General features: G+C 39.2%; 4 protein-coding genes and 1 long non-coding RNA gene across 6 annotated transcripts; 2 read left to right on the top strand and 3 right to left on the bottom strand.

Moving 5' to 3' along the window:
* Positions 1 to 319: 319 nt before the first annotated feature.
* On the top strand, positions 320 to 5,150 carry LOC114516561. Its single transcript, XM_028536085.1, has 3 exons — positions 320 to 563; positions 1,199 to 1,311; positions 1,494 to 5,150. Exons 1-3 carry the CDS (start codon positions 320 to 322, stop codon positions 5,148 to 5,150), a joined length of 4,014 nt encoding a protein of 1,337 aa, XP_028391886.1.
* Positions 5,151 to 7,457: 2,307 nt separating this feature from the next.
* Positions 7,458 to 10,778, bottom strand: LOC114516476 (mitochondrial pyruvate carrier 1-like). 2 transcript variants are annotated; one of them, XM_028535967.1, is made up of 6 exons: positions 10,748 to 10,778; positions 10,083 to 10,086; positions 9,944 to 9,959; positions 8,799 to 8,879; positions 8,043 to 8,175; positions 7,458 to 7,697 (listed from the first exon to the last, which is right to left on the bottom strand). In XM_028535967.1, the coding sequence occupies exons 1-6, from the start codon at positions 10,759 to 10,761 to the stop codon at positions 7,670 to 7,672; spliced, it is 276 nt and encodes a 91-aa protein (XP_028391768.1). In that variant the 5' UTR covers positions 10,762 to 10,778; the 3' UTR covers positions 7,458 to 7,669. The 2 variants fall into 2 exon arrangements, with proteins under 2 accessions (XP_028391768.1, XP_028391767.1); XM_028535966.1 differs by lacking the exon at positions 10,748 to 10,778 and adding an exon at positions 10,213 to 10,377 and having other exon boundaries at positions 7,467 to 7,697.
* A 1,085-nt stretch (positions 10,779 to 11,863) lies between these two features.
* Positions 11,864 to 15,404, top strand: LOC114516473 (peptidase M20 domain-containing protein 2-like). Its single transcript, XM_028535964.1, is given in 4 exon segments — positions 11,864 to 12,182; positions 12,185 to 12,406; positions 13,213 to 13,698; positions 14,398 to 15,404. Coding segments are annotated over 4 exon segments (1,197 nt in total). The 5' UTR covers positions 11,864 to 12,079; the 3' UTR covers positions 14,784 to 15,404.
* LOC114516478 lies at positions 13,741 to 14,636 on the bottom strand. The gene is made up of 3 exons (XR_003686303.1): positions 14,551 to 14,636; positions 14,093 to 14,164; positions 13,741 to 13,839 (listed from the first exon to the last, which is right to left on the bottom strand). It is a non-coding gene; the product is annotated as an uncharacterized LOC114516478 (long non-coding RNA).
* Positions 15,405 to 15,715: 311 nt separating the features above from the next.
* LOC114516470 lies at positions 15,716 to 21,642 on the bottom strand. The gene is made up of 4 exons (XM_028535961.1): positions 21,329 to 21,642; positions 20,496 to 20,797; positions 19,125 to 19,994; positions 15,716 to 19,020 (listed from the first exon to the last, which is right to left on the bottom strand). Exons 1-4 carry the CDS (start codon positions 21,567 to 21,569, stop codon positions 16,810 to 16,812), a joined length of 3,624 nt encoding a protein of 1,207 aa, XP_028391762.1. The 5' UTR covers positions 21,570 to 21,642; the 3' UTR covers positions 15,716 to 16,809.
* Positions 21,643 to 22,257: the final 615 nt, after the last annotated feature.

Raw genomic sequence — 22,257 nt, 5'->3', positions numbered from 1 at the left:
TGAAGAAAGGAGATGGGTTGTTATCGGTGTGTGTCTGAGCAAGGTTCTTACTCCTGCGTTGAGAAATATTCTTGCAACCGAAATGCAAAAATGGCATCAGCTTTTATGTCAACCACCGACCAAAATTGACCAACAAGTGTATAGTAGGCACAAAAAACAGTTAAGCCCATCAGCTATGAACCTCAACTACAAGAATATCAACAACAACAATGTTCATAGATCACCATGGTTATATGATTATGCAGTTAAAGACCCATTGTCTTTGGCGAAGTTATTTGTTCAGCCATTTATGTGCAAGTTTACTGGCTTTGACCAAACAATGGATATTTCTGCAATCTTATCAGTGATTTGCGAAGCTGCTCCATTTACAGCAGCTGCTGCTGATGCAAAGACAGTTCGGTCAGACATCAGAAACGAGTGGGCACATTGCAACTTTGCAAACTGGACTGAAGCCAAATTTACCGCCGCTTTTCTTTGTATTGAAACTTTACTGAAGAATGTGAACTTTCCACCTGAAGAGGAACAACAAATTTACGACGATCTGAACACCTGGCGAGATAAAGGTAAAGTATATAGTGCATAAATTTTAACCTTTGCAACCTCTTTATTAACGGTTGTGTTCTTAGGCATGTTGCTTTCGACATTTTAGCTATTAGCCATTTTCTGGCTAATCAACACGCACATACATGTGTATATTTAGATGTTCACTATGAAAGAATTTGTTAAAGCGAAATCTTTTGTCTTTTGTCTCATTAATTCATGATTATTAATCAGAGCGTTTTACACGCGTGAGATCAAACTGAGCTGTACAGTAGCTTTAGAGGTGGTCTACTAGATCGGTCATTTTCGCTGGCTATCTGTGGCAGCCGAGTCTAGGTTTCGCGATTGTTAGGCAGATTAATCTCGAGGATGCGAACGTCAAAGAGGACGTGAAAATGGCGAATAAATGGCATGGCAAGCCCATATATAGGCGTATCACGCCATTTATTAGCCATTCTCATGCACGTCCTCTTTGAGTCCTTTGACGTTCGCGTCCTCGAGCTAAATCTGCCTATTATAATTTTTTGTGTCGCTGGCTTAGTCTTCCGCGCGGTTAATCGCATATTTACTGTGTATCAGTGTATCAATATAGCTCAGTTTCAACGCAGTGTATTTATTGAACCAGAGTTAACGCCTACCTGGCGTCTTGTTTATTTAGGATTGCAGTTGTGTTTTACTCAACCTGTTGATATCGACACATCGACTTTACTCAAAGAGAGTGTTGATGAACTTCGTTTATCTGTGCAGACTTTGAATTTAGAGAAGGAACAGGTTTGACAATTATTTATTCGTTTAAATGTAATTTAACATGTGTTAGTGTATATATTACGAAAATCCAGACTTAAATCACTAATGTGCAGTTGTTCAGAGTATCTTAGTTTCATATCAATCTATCCAAATTATGATAGAATTTAGTTAGTTGACGTCAACAAATCTGATTCATCATATTACAGATCTCTACAGTACTTCTGAATATCAACAAGATACAATCAAAATTGGAGAAGGAAATTGGCGACCTGCTTGAAAAAGTCGATAATATTGAAATTCAAGCAAATAATAATTATAGAGAAATAGAGCTTCTCAAGGAAGAACGATCTTTTGGTCAACTTGTAATGTATATTACGGAAAAAGAGAAGCTGCCTTACGTCTTTAGTGCACCGACACGAAATCGTTATTTTGTTGGTCGGATTGACGAAATCGAAGAGCTTAAACGCATTTTGAAAGTCGAAGAAACGTCGAACGAAAAAAAAGTCCGTGTCGCAGCGGTTTGTGGATTGGGTGGCATTGGTAAAACAAGCCTGGTTACCGAGTATGCTCATCAGATGAAGGATTTCTACAAGGGAGGTGTTTACTGGTTCTCTGCTGAAGACGATACGTTTCTTGACAAGTCAGTGAATGACATTGCATCCAAAATTGTTGCTGTCTCTGATAATTCATTTAATTCGAATTTGGCATTTATCCTGGGCAAAATTAGCATAACCAACGACCCATGTCTTATTGTGCTCGATTGCTTGGATCAACTTGAACTTTCATCCAACATGATGGAATTTCTTTCCTTCCCTTCGCACGCAAGTATCTGTGGACACTTTGTCGTGATTACCAGGCGAAATCCAGAGCGACTTCTGAATGAAGTTTCGGTTTTTGACGATCAGTCTTATCTTCAAATGAAATGTTTTCAATCTGAAGAAGCCAAGCAATTTCTTTTCTTCAGATCTTGCATAACTTGTGATGAAAACGTTGACAGTGATGCTGAATATCTTTGCGAGGAGCTGGGAAGATTGCCACTTGCTTTGGAACAAGTCGGAGCTTATATTAATATGCTTAAGTGTAGTTTTTCTTCATACTTGGAGCAATATAAAGCAGAACGCTTGCGACTCCTGGAACAACACAAAGGGCGACAAGTAGCACCAGGTAAAGAGGCAAAGGAACGTCTTGCTGTCCACACAACATGGCGAATCAACATGGAGCATATAAAAGAAAGTCCGAATGGTGAGGAAGCTGTGCGATTTTTGAATGCTTGTACGTTTTTCAACCCAAACGAGATTGAGGAAGAATTGATCAACGTTGGAAAGCCTGAAGTGGAAGGCACCTCGTATCGTAAATGTGTGTCATCGCCATTGGGTAGCCGTCAGATTCTGAAATTATTGACTGACTTTTCACTATTCAAGTATGTCGATGCACACTCTAGATCTGTCGCTACCCATCGCTTGGTCCAGGAATTGGTCAAAGAAAGCCTGGATCTTGGCTCGAAAGCAAAGAGTTTCACTGATGCTTTGCGGATGCTTTCTTATGCATTCACCAAATGTCCTTCACCCAGTGATTTTGTGGAGGTGGACGAAGAAAATGACGAGGAGCAATACTTAGCAATTTCTGAATTACAAAAGAACTCTTCCCAATTCTACATGTGGTCTAAATTTTGTATGCATGGCCATCATCTTCGCAGAAGTATGGAGGATTTGTTACAATCTCCGATGCACTCCGTTTGTCTCGATTCACTATGGTTTCCTGAAACAGCAAAAATGTTTTACGAATGTGCTGTTCATTCAAGTGCAAATCATAAACAGAATGAAGCTAAACGCACTTTGAACTTTACCTACCGTATATTAGACTGGCTGCCGTCAAACGACTGTGCGACAATAGAACGCGATATTTCAAATAATTCGTTGTTTCCTCTTCGTATTCCTTTACCAAAGCATTTGCAAGCCGAGATCAAACAGTTTTGTACGCCCCCTTCTGTTGTTAGCGAAGTTCTGACTGAGTTACCTGGTCCAAAAAATGTTGATCTTGATAAATCGAAAGAGCTGCAAAATAACAAACAGGATGTTCGCTCAGACGACTCATGTGAAACATATTCTTCAGTAAACGATTCGGCACAAAAATGGGAAAATTTCTCGTCAGAGGATGCGAAAGATAACGTAACACCTCTGTCACCTCGTCCTGATTGTTGGAAAGGTTATGCTGAAAAGGCTTTGGCACTTAAACGCTCGGGAAATGAAGTCAGTGCTGAAATAGCTGCTGCTTTAGCTTTTTATCACAATAGGAATATTTTTTCCGACTATTCTTTATTAAACGACTCTTTCTTGGACCTGCAGAATCGTATTTTTATCTGCGATTCTGTTCATGATCTGCGAAAAGCGATTTATTCGCATGAACTACAACAAGATGATGTGTTAAAATTTCTTCTTCTGGAATCACAGGAGTATATCCTAAATGTTGCAACATTCGCCAAGCCGTGGAACAACTGCGTCCTTGTTGGAACAGCAAAAAGTTGTTCTGTTTCCCTGAAATTAGATGGCAGCATTGACTTGTTAAAATGCATGCTGGTAAATCTGTCATTTCATTTTGATAAAGGTCAATTGAATTGTTTGCCTGAGTCGTTCGTTAAATTGCTTGGCTGTAACTTCACTTCTGATGGTGTAAACACGGACACCGTAACAACTCGGGGTGATTTCAATGCAGAAAAATGCAATTTTGAATACAGTGAAGGCGGTGGTCTTTCATGTTTCGGAAAAGGAATCGTCGTTGTCGCTGAATGTTCCTTTCGTTTCAATAGAAATGAGGGAATAACAGTGAAAAGGGACGTGAATCTGTCAACATTGGAAACCGCGGATGCATCGACTTTTAGTGCGGTTGATTGTGATATTCACCATAATTGGCTGGATGGGATGTTGATCTTTGACTGCGAGAATGTTTCGCTGATACGCAATAACATTTTTTCTAATGGCCATAGCGGAGTATATACGAGCAATTCTACGCCGGAAATAAGAGAAAACAATATTTTTGATAACGATTCGTGGGGAATTTTCTCTGGACAGAGTTCAGGTTGCCATATATCAACGAACCGAGTTTTTCGCAATAAAAATGGGGGGATTAGTATGAGAAATCGAGGTTCCACAAAGAAGTTTGTTCCATGGGTCGTTGAAATGAATGAAATTTATGATAATGGTGGCCCTGGATTTTTGGGCAATATAAATAAATTTCCAATAATGTTCACAAAAGATGAATATTTAAGGAATGCAAACAAATATAAAGATAACAAAGTCTGGAATAATTTGGAAAGGGAAATCGTTGATCATTTAGACATTTCGGTTTCGTATTGTTCCCATTGTCATATGAATTGCCCACTTTACAAGTGTGAAAAGTGCTTTACGGCTGCGTATTGCAGCTTAACTTGTAGAAAAAAACATTTGTCAAAGCACAAGAAGGTATGTAAAGTTTTACGAGAGAAGTCAAGTTATTTGATCGCTTCCTTGGGGGGGGCTGTTTCCAAAGATGTTATTGCAGCCATTGATGGTCTAAAAGAAATTGGTCCAATATTCAGTTCAGCCCCACCACGAGATGGAACGAAGTTTGTTGTTAAAGTCATGAACGTATTTACAAGTGATAAACACAGGGGAAAAAAGGGAGAAAGAACCCTCGTGCTGTACGATCGTTCCCTTAAACTTTCGCTCACGTTTAGTTCCATTGTCATGACTGAGCTTGTTAAAGAATTTGGCGTTCTATGCGAGAAAAAAGTTTCAGAGAAAAAACTTTTTCTCTATTGCCAGTTTGAAGGCAAAGCAGGGCTTCGACTATTCACAAATGAATTTGCTGAGTTTCAAAAGTGGTAAATCCAAATGTTAAACTCTATTTGTCCAACAAAACGTCCGGCAGTTTAGGATGATCATGTGACAGGAAACATTGTATGAAGCGAACAAGCAATATTTCCCGTGAAATTGAATGCAAAACAGTGTCATTTCTCAGACAGAAGCAAAGCTTTTTTAAACAGTCTGAATTTGCAATGCAAATATATTATATGTATAGTGTATGTATAGTGTGTAATGCATAGTGCATGGTATATAGCATAGAGTAACAGCGCCTTTCGACAATAGTGCCGCTAGAATACTATTACAAGCCTCAAATTCACTGGGACCAAACAGCAGATATACGTATGACGAGCACTTCCTCCAGCCTCCAGGAACTACTATACAGCTCAATGAATACAAATTGCAATCTAAATGGTGCTGGTGTTGTCGTTCAGATATCATGACGAAATACCTTTTCGTCCACGAGGTAGTCGGTAACCATGTACTATACTAAAAGGTCTCGTTTTTGTTAATTACCAACATAAAAGGAAGCTACCATATGATTTCGTTTATTACTACAGTCATGCACTATGAGCCATACCCCTCTTTAAAATGATACCCTACCTTTGTGTTCTTTCTACAGCTAGCCACACCACGGAACTTAAACCAGCAATGATTCCTGCTTGCAAACGATATTCTTGTTACTCAGGCTTGGTTTACACTGGACTGAACGAATTTGGCATTTGAATTCGCCCAGTTCTGATGTTCACATGGTAAAAATGGATGAAAATTTAGGACAACTATACATGGTGTGATTAAATCCGAGCTTTTGTTAGAATTTGAATGCCTATCGGCTCAATTTGAATGCCTTAACCTCATTACTTGCTATTTACACACAATGGGCCGGTTGTACAGGGTGTCCCAAAAAAAACGAAAACTATTGAAATCACTCATTGTTAAAATTTGAATGCCGTGTTCACGAATTTCAGCCCGTGAGGATTTAATGCAACTTATAAAATGCTAAATGCTTTGTGTTGCTAAAGAAAGGGGACACGTCTAAGGTCACGGTCCTTGAGATGCACATTTAAATATTGTTATCCATATTTGTAAATTGTAAATATTGTTAATAAATATAATTTTTGCGAACAAGCAAATTTTACTGCGTCATATGCATGCATAAAAATGAGTATGGTAAACATTTAATAAATACACCTGTGGGTCCCAACAGAGTGCTTAGGCATTCAAACTCTAACAATTGTATTGTTATGGATGATTTCAATAGTTTTCGGGTTTTTTGGGACACCCTGTATAAAACTTTTAACTGTGATAGAACAAGAGGCGTCAATTCGTCAGCATCAACACAACAACCCTTTTTTGGACGAGATGCGCCCTTGACTACAGGACACGCAAGGCGCAGGCAGAACAAACCCAACTCTCACATAACTACATTTTAGTAGTTAAATCGAAGGTAGCGTAGCCAGCCTGACAATTTAGTCCCGCTATGCAAATTTCAGGTTATTATAATTATTCATTTCTTTTGAAACTGATTGTTTTTACGTTAATGAACACCGACATATTAGCAATTAGCGGGGAAAAGCCTGGTTTTCATTTCGTAATTCATCGGCGATGTTCTACCACAGAATACCTAACAGAAGTAGAACTCCTGTACTTTTTTTGTAAGTGTGACTCGTCATGATTCGTCACTTAGCAAGTGCATTTTTTTGAGGTAGTCACCCCCCTGCCAATGTCTAAAATCAGCGCATTTTTAGCATTGGCAGGGGGGTGACTGTCTCAAAAAAATGCACTTGCTAAGTGACGAATCATGACGAATCACACTTACGAAAAAATAGTATAGAGTTCTACTTCTGTTAGGTATTCTGTGGTTCTACGATCTATTATATTACGACATTAGAAAACTAGCACCTGTATTCAAAATACAAAATTCACTCACACTCGTACTCGTTGAGTGTGACATATAAATTTTGTAAATGCTGGGCAATGAGAAAGTTTTTTCTGAATAGATGGAAAGATATAAGGTAAATCATTGAAAATCAAGCCCCTGTTCGGTTGGAAATACCGCCATTGAAACGTTACGAGAAGATTAAGATCTCCCACTCCATGAGTTTGAGTGTAAGTGAGCTTTTAGAATACAGGCGTAAGTTTTAATCGTCAGGCTGGCTATGCTACTGGATTAACAACAAAATCAAATAACTTATCCATACTCTACAGTAACTTATAATGGTGGGGTATTTTATAGATATTCCTATTACGAGTTCTACGAGTGTTCATTCCCAACAAAAACTCCACTGCCGTATTATTTCACCTTTTCCCTGAAAATGCCCTAATTTAAACATAAAACCCTTATTAATACGTCATCTACGCCAGGAGAAAAAAATTCATTAGACAGCAAAAGCTTGATCTCTTTAATTGTGAAGTAATGAATTATAAATATTACATTTCATATTTTACTTTACAGTTAAACATGTATTTTGTACACTAACACAGTGTCTTATATATTCATATGTGGTAAATTGTACCACACATTGTAACGCATACGTAACTTTTTACAAAGGCTCTTTTGACTTGTTAAACCTGAAAGATATCAAAATATAATGAGACCTACAGTAAGAGGCCATTCACACAGGATGTCCGACCAAATGATGGATTTTCAGGTGTTCAAAACGCCACATTTTAAACGGGAAAAAAGGTGAAAATACAAGCAAAAAGAAACATATAGTTTTAATTTTCGACGTCCCAAAACTCCTGAACTTAATCTTGCATGAGGTTATACAGCTAAGGATATTTTGGGCTTCAAATAGGGAGGAAAGAAGAAAATTTAGCCTGGGAAAATTTTTACTGCCGCCCGTACTAAAAAAGGATGTATGTTGGCAATTCAGACCATAAACATTGACTTTTGCCACCTTAAGGTATACTCACTCGTGTCTCGTTAGTCTTCCTAGTTGTATAATCTGTGCCGTCTCGTTTGTTATATGACAGGCAAGCAAGAGAAGATTTCGAGGCTGAACTTTCCACGCAAATCTCATAAACAATGCAGAATATATACAAAGTGCTGTAATTAAAAAAGGCATGTTAGAAGATGTTTTCGCGAGGTTTCTAAACTGCCAGTCAAAATTAATAGACTAACAGCCAAAATTTGTATAATTTTAAAGGAAATGTGACTTGGAGAACAGGGACAATAATAAAGAGAAAATAAACAGTGAGGGTGGATTGTCGGGGAGGGTAATACTAATAGAGGTGGGCTGGGATAATAATAAACATATGGGGCTAATAATGTAGAAAGAAGCAAGAAATGAGGGGGATATTTATGGGAAGAGGGCAAACAAATGGAGGGAACAATGATTATGGCAAGGGATGATGTGTTAGAGAGGGAAAACCTAATAGAAAGGAAGGATGCTAATAATTAAGAGAAAAATCATAGGCAGATGGTGTGATGCACCCCACTAGTCATTTATTCTCCATTCTCACATTGTCTTTAACATTGATGGTGCTCCCCTCAAGCTAAATCTTTCTAATAATAATGGGGAGAGGAGCAATTGTGAAGACATCTATAGGTGATAATGAGGATAATGAGGGTTATAAGTTAACAATGAAAAGTGACAGGTTTCATACCATAGTGGTAGGTAGACTAGAACCAACAATGGAATAAGTAGTTAGAAAAATGTAGGCATTCACCTGTTGTCATTTTACCACTAATATATTCTGGATCTTTCTTCATATCTGCTATTGCGGCCAAAGGTATCCCCCAATTTGCAACTAGAGTATATACGAATAAAGCATACAAAAGTGATTCATGGTAGCAAAGTATCTTCACATCTCCCAGAAACATCTCTCATGCAGTAAAGTGGAAGTTAACTTCTGCTCATAACATATTGTGAAATCCTTAGATTATAACCAAATTTTGCATGTTTAAAATTTTTCTCATTAAAACCACTAGTTCATCATATTCATTTAAGGACTTAGCAAACCTAAATAGTTTTAGACATTCAGACAATACAACATATTTCAAAAAGTATCAAAGTTCAAAATGTAAACAAACCATTTATTTATATATGGACCTTTAACCTCCACTTAAAGAATTAGGAATTAAGCTAATATTGAGTACTTTTCTAGGATTTCAATAAATAAATAACAAATTTTCCTGGGGTAACACAATTAAACAGCTCGGCAGGTTGCTCCATGAACCGGTAAAGTAATTACGTGGGCTAAAATCCTGATCAAGGTACTTTGTCTGGAAACAATTTCCCTGGGGCTGGTTGTATCAAGCCTCGGTGTTTAGCTTAAACAGCGGTTAAGTTCAAAATAGGAAACAAGTCTACTGTTTTATTCAACAAGCAAACTTATAAATGTTTTCTGATTCAGTGTATAATATTCAAGTCCACTCATTCAAGAGCGTTGTCAGAGTGTTAATTAATTTTGATTTATAGGTATAAAATATACACCCAGCTTTGTTAGGGGTGCACTGGACACAATATTTGGCAAGTTGATCTGGCTGGTTAGTAGTTATTTGCAGTAAGAAGTTGAGGGGATACACTATTAAGATCATTCAATCTTAGTATATATTGATAAAAGGTTTTCCTATTTTCTTCCAGAAAAGGCCAATAATACGATGGGAACAAAATGAATGGTGCAATATTTTTCCTCACCACCATACAATTTTGCATCCAGCTAGACATTTTTCAGATATCTGGCAAATTTGGTATTTGGCCAGATGAGATCGCAGAAATCTATCCAGTGCCTGTGCACCCCTAGACTTTGTCAGCTCAATGCATTTAGTAACAACTCATTCAAGAAAATCTTAACATTAAAATACAACTTACCTGGCCCCCAGAAATGCTAAAAATAAGAATATATGTTGTTTAATATAAATAAAAATCTCAGATAGTTTTTAATGAAAATCATATCATATAACAGACCTGGAGGTGTACAAATCAAATCTTGAGACCTTTACCAACTTACCGTGCTAAAAAAGTCAAAATATTTAAAGATTAATCTATGAAACGTTTGTACGTGTCTACCGGTATATAAACATATAAAGCAATTTGTATGAAAGTATGTAAACCATATTTCAGCCTCTATAATTTAATACCTCATTAAATAAGACCTAAATTCTTTACTTCTTAGCTTAGTAAAAATCTGATTAAACATTCTAGATGCCATATTTTTAATTTTTTAAAATATTGTACTCTTTCCTTGTCTAAAACTTTCCTATAATGATAGGAATATATTTAATAGTTTTAATGACCGTCATATTGACGTGACATTCTTGTAACTCCCCCCGGCATTTGTTCTAACAATATGTTTGAACCTTAACGACGAAGTAGGCAACAGGGGGGGTTGAAAAATTATGCCAGTGATACCCGCTTTATATACAAGAAATAAAAGAATGCCAAAGGCAGAAATACTTTGTGCAAACTTCAGAGGCCTGTTCGGTCATCGACAACTTGGCTAGTGAATTCAAGCAAGTCAATATGGGAAAAACCTGAGTTAAATTTCGAAGAGCATTTGCCCATGACACTTTGAGTCTTTGACATCGTTCTTTGAAAAGCACAGATTCAATGTTCAAAGGATTGTAAAGAGAATGTACTTTGTTTTGCGATAATATGTAAATATTTATGCTTTACCTGAAATTGGGCATGCGTGTAGCCACAATTTAACAGTCGAGGGGCAGCCGCAGCAATAAGTATGATACACACTCCTCCACTTACTGTTTAAGTCCCTTCGCATCACGTTTTATCCTGGTTGTAATTCCGATTTCCGAAACCAATCAGCCCATTGAAGATATTTGGGGCCGGAAAATCTTCACAATGTGTCATGATAAAATACTTTTTTCCCATAAAATGAACTGATTCGACACAAACCAATAACTTATGATACTTCTAAATCCTTGTATAATTTAATGATTGAACAATTTCAGTTTTCTAAGAAATTTTTGTAAGCTTTTCTGAGAACTTTATAACACTTTCTACAGAAGTGATCAATGTTTACCATCGCGGAAGCACAGTTGTTTTTCTTACCTATTAATACTATTATGACATGAACTATATATATTATTAGTTAAATATTAACATTAAAAGCTAAATCCTCTTTTTTATGTCAAATTTAAATCGTTTAGCTCAAATATAAAACGTTTAATTAAGGCTCGTCAGAATTACTGTATGGAACATGTGTCATAATTATCAAGTTGATATGTAACAATGGCGAAGCGAAGTATATTAAAACGGAAAAAACCGCGAACGAAATTGGATTGTGAAATATTGTTGCAAATGTATACAAAGCGAAAATATTTTTACAGACTGATACCCGTGTTTTATGTTTCTGCTATATCAATGATGATATATTTCACATGAAAGCCATTTTCCAAGGATCTGTAACGATGGTTTCAGATCACAATGTTTCAATCGTGGTAACCAGGGGCGACGAAAGGGGTAATTTCGTCCGCGGGTCATCGGTATTTTGGGAGTTCCTAAGTTTTACTGTAAGTCTGTAACAGCAGGGTAACAGTGTGAAAGCTAAGCATCTATTGAGTAAAAACAAAGTCATGACATGACTAATATAATTCATAATTGTTGTATCAATTCTATAGAACTCTTTGGATGATTGGATCCATGAAAGTACGTTATCGCCCCCTCTCGCCTCCGTTCGTGGCATTTCGTGGAATTCGTGCCACGTACGCAAATTTTAATATGATCATTTATTAATTGCATCTCCGTGCGTGGCAAATGGTGACAAATATTTCCCGTTCGTTGGAAGTTGGAACCATTGGCATGAATGACAACAGTCTTCGTAAAGGCACACGAAAGCTATAGCTATTCGCAGAGAGCCTTTCGGCATGCCTAATAATGTTTGGTAACTAATAGCTTTAGTGTACGCCAGGCTTTTAATTGTAAGCGGAAGCAGCGAAGAGAATACGTACGGTATCGAACGAGGGCGATCTAGTGTGATCTTTTAAAAAAATGGCAAACGCCGAAGTACTTCGCGCAGAAGCATGTTCGGTCATCGACAACTTGGCCGGTGAATTTCACGCATTAAGCAAGTCAATATGGGAAAAACCGGAATTATGTATTTTGCCCACGACACTTTGACACAATGCTTTGAAAAGCACGGATTCGATGTTTCAAAGAAATACCCGCTGGAGACCGCATTCGTCGCTACAAGCGAAACGACGCAGAAAGAGAACGTTCCTTGTGTTGCAATAATATGTGAATATGATGCTTTACCTGAAATTGGGCATGCGTGTGGCCATAATTTGATAGCAGAGGCAGGAGCAGCCGCAGCGATAGGTAGGATATATCGATTAAACCATGGATAATAAAATCACAAGTCTTAACTATCCATGATTAAACTTACTATGTTTAATACCGTTGACTCGTTGACAAATAAATTTCGCAAGCCCGCATCGCCGTCTAATTTTTTTCCCAAAAATTTTTTGGTTGAGGATTCCACTCTAACTGCCTATTGTGGACAAAGTGTGCCATGTGGGACAAAATCTATTTGTCAAAGGCCCCTTACTATTTACACTGTACCTGGTTATCTCAATTATGGTTATCTCATTATGAGGATGTGTGGGGAGATGCCTCAGTATGCCTCAGTTCATATCCACATCTCTCAGAGTCGACAAGGGTAACCCTAGCTAATTCCTTGCAAGAGATTCCATGACTCACTGAGCACTCTGGTCACCAGGTTTTTTGAAGCCGCTCTTTTTGGACCATCTCACCAATTTGATTTCACTTCCCTCTGGATTCTGGAATGGCAACAGGATTAATTAAGATACATAATTCACCATAATTAGTAAGAACTCAGTCAACTCACAAATCGTTTTATCAAATTTTGCAAGGCTCATTGTTCTAATAGTTCTATTAAGTTAATAGATAATGAGCCAATCAAATGTGTGTGTCCTTAATTAATAAGCAGGAATTGCTAGGTAATGATATATACTTGCAAGAGGCCCCTCTGTGCACTCCCAGCACTGGGTATTTTACCCCCCACCCCTTCTTCCTTGCTGGCCTAGTTGTATACACATCAAGCATCCTTTGCAGGGTAAAACAATCATGATAGAAGTGAATTGCCAATTTCTATTTTATCTTAGGGATAAGATCTGCACTCAAGAAAGGTCCTGAAGGTTTAGGTCACCTTGTTGTCTTAGGAACGCCTGCAGAAGAGGGTGGTGGTGGGAAAATTCTTATGCTTGAGAAAGGCTGCTTTAACCAAGTGGACTTCAGCATGATGGTACATCCTGCACCATATGATGCTGTTTATGCAAAATGCTTGGCTATCCAAGAGGTATTTGTCACATTCAGTGGTAGGGCTGCCCATGCTGCTGCATTTCCCTGGGAAGGAGTTAATGCTTTGGATGCGGCAGTCCTCAGCTACAATTCCATAAGCATGCTGCGACAGCAGATAAAACCGACATGGAGGGCTCATGGTGTATTCGTTGATGGAGGAGGTTATGAACCGGCAATCATCCCGGAAAGGTCCCAGTTACATTATTATTTTCGTGCTCCAAATTTGAAAGAGTTGAATGAATTCAAGACAAAGGCAGACAAATGTTTTAGAGGTGCGGCAGAAGCAACAGGTGAGTAGTTGAAAAAGTGTTGAAATATGTACCTACCATATATGGTAAATATTACTCATGAGATTGATCAATAGTAATAATTCAAAATGGTCAGGAATAACAGTCCCTCAACTTCATTCACAGGATAAAACTGGATACCAGCTATATCATAAAGAAATATATTGATTTCAAATTGTATTTGAGCTCACCATTATATATTTGAGCACACTGGCGTAGCCAGCATCGATAATTGGGGGGGTCCATATTCATATATTCATGTAAACAGACTGTAAAGACAAGTGAATTGGAAAGAAATTAATCCTGCGTATCACGAGTATATGAATATGGACCCCCCCAATTATCGTTCTGCCTACGCCGCTGTTTGAGCACCAGACACTCTTTTAGCCTTATAAACCTTGTTTTCCAGCTCGTCATTTCATCCATCAACTCCATGCTTGTTTTTCTTGATAGATTCTGGGTACATAGCCTAGAAGTATGTGCATGTGTCCAGTTTCGTGCGTTTATCACTGACGGCAATGTATACCCCTGGGCTACCTAACCTAAGATTATTGTAGCATGAATATGCACCCTCCCCCCTAATTAACTAGCGATGGTCTTGCATGCTAGAGAAGCTTTATTTCTACAATTCACCATTAAGTTCAAAGATATGGTGACGTATGTAAGAGACTTTACAGAGCTCTACGCGTTTCTATTTTCAAGGTTGTTCTGTGGACATAAAGTGGTGTGGTTATGGAAAAGGCGAACAGCCATATTACGATGTAATGAACAACCCAGTGTTGGCTGAACTCTATCAAAAACATGCAGAATCTTTGGGGGTTAAATTTCAACCGAAAGTTGTCCAAACAAGCCTACCTGCTGGATCAACAGACATGGGAAATGTATCGTATGCTGTCCCTTCGTTGCATCCATTCTACAGTATTGTTTCAAAAGCAGGAAATCACACTCATGAGTTTACAGCAGCAACGGGTTCAGATGCAGCCCAATCGCCCACTCTTATTGCGGCAAAATGCCTGGCGATGACCGCTATAGATGTGTTGTGCAATCCAGAACTGTGCGAAAAAATGAAGAACAAACATAAACAATAAAGTTTGAAAAACACAGTCCAGCTTTTACCGTCAGACGGAACTATCGAAAATTATTATTATTCCAAATTTTTAATTGATCAAAGATAATCATTTCCACTTCTTATATTTTCAAGACACTTTTATAAAACATACGAAATAAAATAATTGATAAATTGTAACAAATTTAAATGTTGTCAAACAATAATTCATCAAAAATCCGTTGAACAAAAATGCCATGTAATAAACTATATAATTTATATGTAATTAATTATGTATAATTCAGCTCTTATCACTGGCTCTTATAGCTGCTACTAAGATTATAATTAATGTGATTATTATAATCTATAATTATTCAATTCAATTTAAAAAAATACTTGTATACTTCGATTTCTTGCTGCGATAACACAGATACCAGAATATTTAAAGAAATTTCATTTTTTATGATTCATCAATGCTGGTTTTCGGTTTTCGGGTCGGTCAGTGATACCATAGACAATCGAGAAAACATCGACAGGAAATGGATTTCCATTCCATGCTTGTCTTCTGGATTGTCTATGGTGATACATACACGAGATCAAATCCTTCCACAAAAAGTATCAGTCAATTATTTTTAATGTGAATATAATAAGAATAAAATAGAAGAATCATCATATAAATGCAAAACAATTTCAGTTACTTATTAAAACAAGGATTTAACATTGTGCAAATTGGCAGACCTTAACGACTGCCAATTATCCCTGATTCAGACACATTACCGTGTTTATGCTTACGTCATGAGGCCATGTCATCACATCGATGGTGTTATTCTGTGTTTATTTGCTGTCAAAGGGGTCCATCTGCTTCAAATGATTTGCTGAATTCACGTATAAGCTCGTCTGTGCACGACAAATATGTAAGAACCTGGGGCAGTTGTATAAAAGATTAGTTAACTTTTAACTGTAGTTAAGGACAGAATTGGCCAATTTAACTATGCAAAATGTAGTTAACGAGTTTTATACAACTGGCCCCTGGTTGGTAACCGACCCACCAGGTACCACAACAGCCTCGTTCCCAGGCTCTTTGAAGTATTTCGCGGATAAGCAGGAGACCTTGCAACTTCCCCAAGCACCCCCGTGCGCTCAGTGCTTTATCCGCGAAATACTTCAAAGAGCCTGGGAACGAGGCTGGTACCACAAGAATTCTTGTATTTTCTTTACAAATTTACTAATGTATCTTTGTGTCGAATGTAAGAACTCGTAAAACTATTTAATAACTTATCTTTTCCGCATTCCTGTCTTAGTTTTTGAGGTAAAGCTGGAAAATCTACCTCAATGTTCCCTTTGTTCATTCCGATGCGACTAATCTAAGAAACTGTGACACTGGGGCCGGTTGGACGAAGGATAGACAGCGCTATCCACCGGATAGTGATTTTTCAACCGTTCTAACCGAACGGCTTAGCAGCTAAAAATATTAAAGAGCATTCCCAATTTAGGAATAGTAAGGCCTAATGAAAGTTATACCGTTATAACTGTATCTGGTGGATAGCGCTATCCAGACTTGTACAAAGAAGTTTCAAGTTTAGTGGGACTGTATTTAACTCCTCCCCCTGAAAATCAGGTATATGGCTGCTAATGAGTATAGCGTCCTAAAAACACTGAGTTGAATGCACTAGTCAATACAAGCCCCGTGTACATTACACTCGATACATTGGCACGGCATGGTTAAAATGGGTACCCGTGACCAATTTTATTAGTGATCAGGCTACCAAAACAAAGGCCGGGCACGGATGAAATGGACACGAGCACCCATTTTGCCTGTGCCGAGCTAATAAATCGAGTGATGTGTAAATTAATGAGAATCACCTGTCAACCTCTACCAAAGTTTGCTTTTATAAAATCTCCAAATTAGCCGTAATCATTAAATAGTTTGACGAATTCTTCGATTTGAGACGGTGAAAATTATGCCAATGCCCTTTGGGTTAGCAAATCATTATGCGCTAAGCTATGATCCTGTTTGATATTCATTATGTTATGGAGTCAATTATAGTCCCTGCTCATCGTTCGCTGAGCTACGATCCAACTTGAATGCCGTCAATTTCAACCAAGCTAATACTTCGAAACACAGAAAGATAGAAATACGGGTACACAGGCTGCTTGAAACCGTACAACTTGTCCGTTTCAGAGGTACGCAAATTATGAACAACAAGAACGCTATTCTCGCAGTCGAGTTCCAAAGCTATGACGTCACCATCGATCCACTCTCCGACCGGGGATTCGCACACACCGAGCCGGGGGGAGTAGCACATATCAGCTGAATCCCACGTCCACTTGTTACCAGCTCCCCAGCTTGGGTTATCCACGTGATCATCTTTGTAGCATACGCCGACCGCTGTCCACTTGGTAACGCGTACTTTCCACGTGTGCTTTCCCTGGGAAAATCCTTGGGATCCAACGACCGCATTCCAGCCGAATGCCTTTCCGGTCGCTTTGAGACTGTTGCGCGAGAAGTGGATCTTGCCATGGTAACGGAAGACGTCCAAAGTCCAAGAACTTTTCAGATCCCGTCGTTCGGAGATGGGTCGAATCAGGGGCATGGTACGATGCCGTCTCACCTTGTGTTTCACTGGCCGCTCTTCGAAATCATAACCTCGCATTTCTTCCAGCTCAGAACTGTCGCTCGGGTTGCTGTAGTACGCACGATCGTTAAAGCGAACTTTGTAATACTCTTGTTTCCTCCGTCGCTGCTCGGCCTCTCCACTCGAAAAATATCGCTCGCCTTCGTCCAAGAACTGCGCGACCGATTTAGGAGGACGGTACCTGCCAATGTTCCCGAGTCGACGCTGAATCTCTTGTTTTTTGCTGAAACTACCAAGAAGGTCGTCCATGCTATGCCGACGACCATGCTGGTGCTCGGCATGGGCTTGCTGTTTCACTGGGATTTCAGCGTCTGCGACCTTGTCTGCATCGCTTGGTAAACCATTCCTGTGTTCCACATCATCGGCAAGCCCACAAGGACAGTCTGCGACTTCTTTCTCGCTTCTTACCGCAGACCTCAGATTGTGGTCTGCAGATATCTCTTTCATGCTACGTGGCTCTTCGGGTATTACCCCCGGACGCGCTTGCTGGCCGAAAATCAATTCCTTTTTAACCCCATCATTGGACTTCATTTTCACAGGGTCTTCATTGCGATTCTTCAAATCGTGTACTCCTTTCATTGCTACAGCGTCGTTGTTGGGTACACTCTTATAACCGCCTGGTAGAGCAGGTTGTCCTTCGTTTTTTGACGCAAGTTTTCTTTTGACATCATTACTATCTTTAGCCGACGTACTTTCGGACAGATTCTCTGTCGAGGTTCCGAATACAGAATCCATTGAATCCTGTTCGTTTTCTTCTCCTTTTTTCGCTCCGCTGTTTGATTCTACCGCATCTTTCTTTTGGGGCAACCTCCCATCCGTGCCATTCAATTCTTTGTTATTTACATCCAAGTGAAACGAAGATGGAGACGAATCTCTGTGCTTCTTCAGCTGACCAAGTTTGTCGATTTCGTCAAACAAACTCGGCTCCGAAATAAAATCTATATCAATGCTTTCCGTAATGTTCAACTTGATCTTCTTGTGTCCCAGATCAAGAAGTCGGTTTGTGAGTTGTTTACAAACCTGGAGAAACTCCATCATAGTGCTGGTTCCGTACACCCTACCAGCGATGTTGATGGTGCTGTTAGTTTCCACTAAGTTATTCTGCAGACTCTCAATCTCTTGGTTAATTCCGATTTCACGGAACTTCATAATCTCTTCTACAGTTTCTAGGAAGTTCGTACGTCGTTTCTCTAAAGCTTGCACGTGCTCGTCAAAGAAGCTGTTGATTTTCTTGATCGTTGACTCGACTTTCAACTTGAAGCTGTCTCGTTGCTTCGAGTTCTCCAGGATGTCTTGCTGTATGCAGGACACACTAGAACGAGCTTCATGTAAAATCTTCATCATTTCCTCGCGATATTTCTTCCAAGCGTCTTTCACTCGAAGGTAGTAGTGCTCGTGACAGTCACCCCAACGCATGGCACATTCACTGCAAATGAGTCGTTCACAATCCTGGCAGTAATACTTACACGGCTCTTCGTGAATGGCGCAGACAAATGCTTTCTTTGAAGGATGTTCGTCGTGTCGGTTAAGGTCAGGGGAAGACGTGCCTTCGCTCTCGGCGTCAGCGGACGGCTGGATATTGGCAGGACCAAGACCGAGGACGTTGTTGGAGTATAGGTCTAGAGGGCTTGTTGGCGTGGTAACCTTAATCAAACGAGAAAAGAAGCAATACAGTTGGAATGACGTTTTCATACGAAGCGTTTTAAATTTTGTAGTTTTGTATGATATTAATTACATTCATTACTTACCTCGCTATCGTTCCCAGTCTGTTCTGAAGTTTCCTCATCAGCGCAGCTTGCTTTACGGCTGTTCTGTCCAGACGCTGTGCTATTTCCAGTCTCTTCCTTCTTTGGAGTTTGTTTCGTTTTATTCCCGGTTTGAGTTTTCCCGCTTTCTTCCAATTCCTCCGTGGTAAGAGACTTTAAAGAGTTTCGACTGGACCTTCTTGTGCTTTTGGGCATTGACTTGGTCCTAGCCAAACTAGCATGACGTTGCTCCTCTTTCGTCGTCTTTTCCACCGAAACATCGGAACTTCTGCGAGGTTTTTCTTCTTGAACTTTTTGAAAATCGTTTCCAGTACCGCTGCCTTGCCTTCGATGTTGTTTTGTTTTCATTTCTTTAGGAGATTCTGATGCGTTTTCTAACTGTAACGATCCGTTATCTTTACGATTTCGAGATCGTTTCACGTCTCCGCACTCGCTGCCACTCACACTGCTCTGTCTTTGATGTCGCTTCGTCTTCTGTTCATGAGAACCACGTCGTTCGGATGATATCTCAATTTCTTCTTTCCGTTTCTCTTCGTGATGTTGTCGCTTGTCTTGTCGGTTAACAGCGTTGTCATTTTCGCAACCTTCGCCGTCCCGATGTTGTCTGGATATTTTCCGAGTTTTCGTGTGGTTTCCAGTTTTACCTCGTCCTGCTTTGTGATGTTCTGTTGCCGGGGGGTCATGATGCCGCTTTGGTGGTTCTAATACGGTCCCATCGTCTTCATTTGTCTCTTCATCTGTTTCATCTTCCTGTTCTCCTCCTGTTTCTTCTTGCTCGATATTTTCATCGGTTTCCACGTTTTCTTCATCATCACCTGCTTCTTCTTCATTCTCCTCAGTCTCGCTGATTTCCTAGAGGAAAAGCCATATTTTTAAGTACTCAATCTCTCCCGCCCCCCTTAAACCCCCCTCCCTCCCTCCCCGACGTCATATTGCTGCAATTCGTCTGCATAATCCAGATGATTATTCACACACAGTTGGTTTACATTATGACAAGTAAAATGTTTAGTAAAATCAGTGAATGAGGGTATGTAGGTATTTTCTTCTTTTGATAGATGTGAACGAGGTTATTAGTTACGGATATTCAAAAAAGAAGTCTTATACATAAGAGCATTCTTAACCAATTACTCGTTCACATCGACCAAATAAAGGTAATGTAAAGAGTGAAATTCAGATTTTACTTCCACTACTAATCTACCCCGCTACCAATCCATTACTATGAGTTCAAAATGGACATGGTTAAGGTGGGGCTTAGTGTTGTAGTTCCGAATGTAAAGACCAAAATAATTGTTTACAAACGTATTTTTTTAACAGCTATCGTAAAAAGGGATCATACACCCTGCAGACGATTACCTCCTCTGCTTCACTGTCTTGTTCTTCCGCTTCATCCTCGTATTCTTCATCTTCAGCATCCTCTTCATCGCCTTCATTTTCATTTTCCAATTCCTCCTGTCGTGCTTCCTCTTCACTCTCTTTTTCCTTCCCCACTTCCACTTCTTCGCTCGAAATATCACTAATTTCCTCTGAGGAATTTATATCGATCGTTTCGTTCGACGAACTCTCAGTGGTTTGGGCGGATGGCAGTTTTTCAGGTGATAAAGAATTTTTAACGGGGGAAGAACCTTTAACGCCTTTCTCAGGGCTGCTCCAAGTTGCTAAAGATGGAAAAAAACACTTAACCACCCCTGTGTGGATATAAGCCTGTAAGAATACCTGTGTGAATATATAAACGTTCTTCGCTGAACACTACACCTTATTCGCGGGTGGGTAAATTATTACTCAAAGCTTCAAGATGATAGCCATAAATCCTATGTATATAATGTACTACATATACTGCTTAAAAACCTAATGATCATAAATCGATTTACAAAACGAGACAACTACCTAACTCCATGTCTAGAATCCATGTATATGATCTTAACTTTAATCCTAAACCTGAACTTTACCCAACTAACTCTAAAGGACTAGATTTTTATCAAAATGGTGGAAACTGTATTTCACAAGACACGAAGTGAGTTCGCCTAGTTCACGTATTTTCGACATTGCCACGTTAAATATGCAATTTATGCAATGTTACCTCATAATTATATATTTTCCCAATTTACATATGACTAACTAGAGCCAGCTAATGAAGTACAATGTTCTTCATATTTCTCTATGGTCATTTGGGGAACTCGGTTACTTACCGTTATTTTCATTTCGTCTTCTCAACGCAGGTTCGGGTGGTTTGTCCTTCTCACGTGGGATTACACGTGGCGTGACACGTGGTGCAGCGCGTGGGATTTGCCGTTCCGTAGGCTGGGGCGGAGTTTTTTGTATGTTGACATTCTTGACATCGCGTGGAGTGGCTGATAGTTCTTTGGCCTTGGAAGCTTTGATCTCGTTTTCTCTCCTTAGTTCTGCCTCCCTTCTCTCTGAACGTCTCATTTGTCGTCGCTCACCACCATCCCTCCCCCAAGTCCTTCTATTTGTAACTGGACTCTCATTATTAGGCGTTATCGGTGAACGTGCTCGCGGGCTCGTCGAACCACTCTCTCGCATAAACTCGAAGTTTTTTATTCTGTCCTTGATGCTGCCAAGTGGAGCAGCAGCCACGCTGAAATTTTCAACAAAACTTGTTCTTCAACAATTCAAGAGCATGCATACATGACCCTAATTTGGATAGGTTTTAAGGCTTTTGAGAAATGGAAAAAGTATGGTGTCGGCTGTCTTAGCGATGCTTAAATGGCTGCAAATATTAGGATTGTCTAAAGACGTTTTTTAAAATATTTTTTATTCTATAATTAAAAATGTTGAAGTCACCAGATCATGCGCTATGTCCAGACTTTATGAAAGTTAACTATATTTTTATACGCTAAATCTTTTTTGCATTTTTCATCTTTCAAACCCCTGGTAATATCGCTCCAACCTGCATTTCCTAATCACAGCTAAAGTCGGAAACACTTTCCGTGTTTCTATTCTGCGATTCTTGCAAAGTACTTCAGTCCAAAATCCCACTGGAGAAGTAACAATTTGCTACACTTGAAATAATGAGACGAGAAACTTCTTTTAGGTACGTATATTAGCAACTACATGTGTATTATTGCTATTTACCTCGTCAATATATAGGCTTTAA

This window comes from Dendronephthya gigantea, unplaced genomic scaffold, assembly GCF_004324835.1.
Source record: "Dendronephthya gigantea isolate DGI-Jeju-01 unplaced genomic scaffold, DenGig_1.0 000006F, whole genome shotgun sequence".
Classification (NCBI taxonomy): Eukaryota; Metazoa; Cnidaria; class Anthozoa; order Malacalcyonacea; family Nephtheidae; genus Dendronephthya; species Dendronephthya gigantea.
This window is presented reverse-complemented; position numbering and strand designations above follow the sequence as displayed.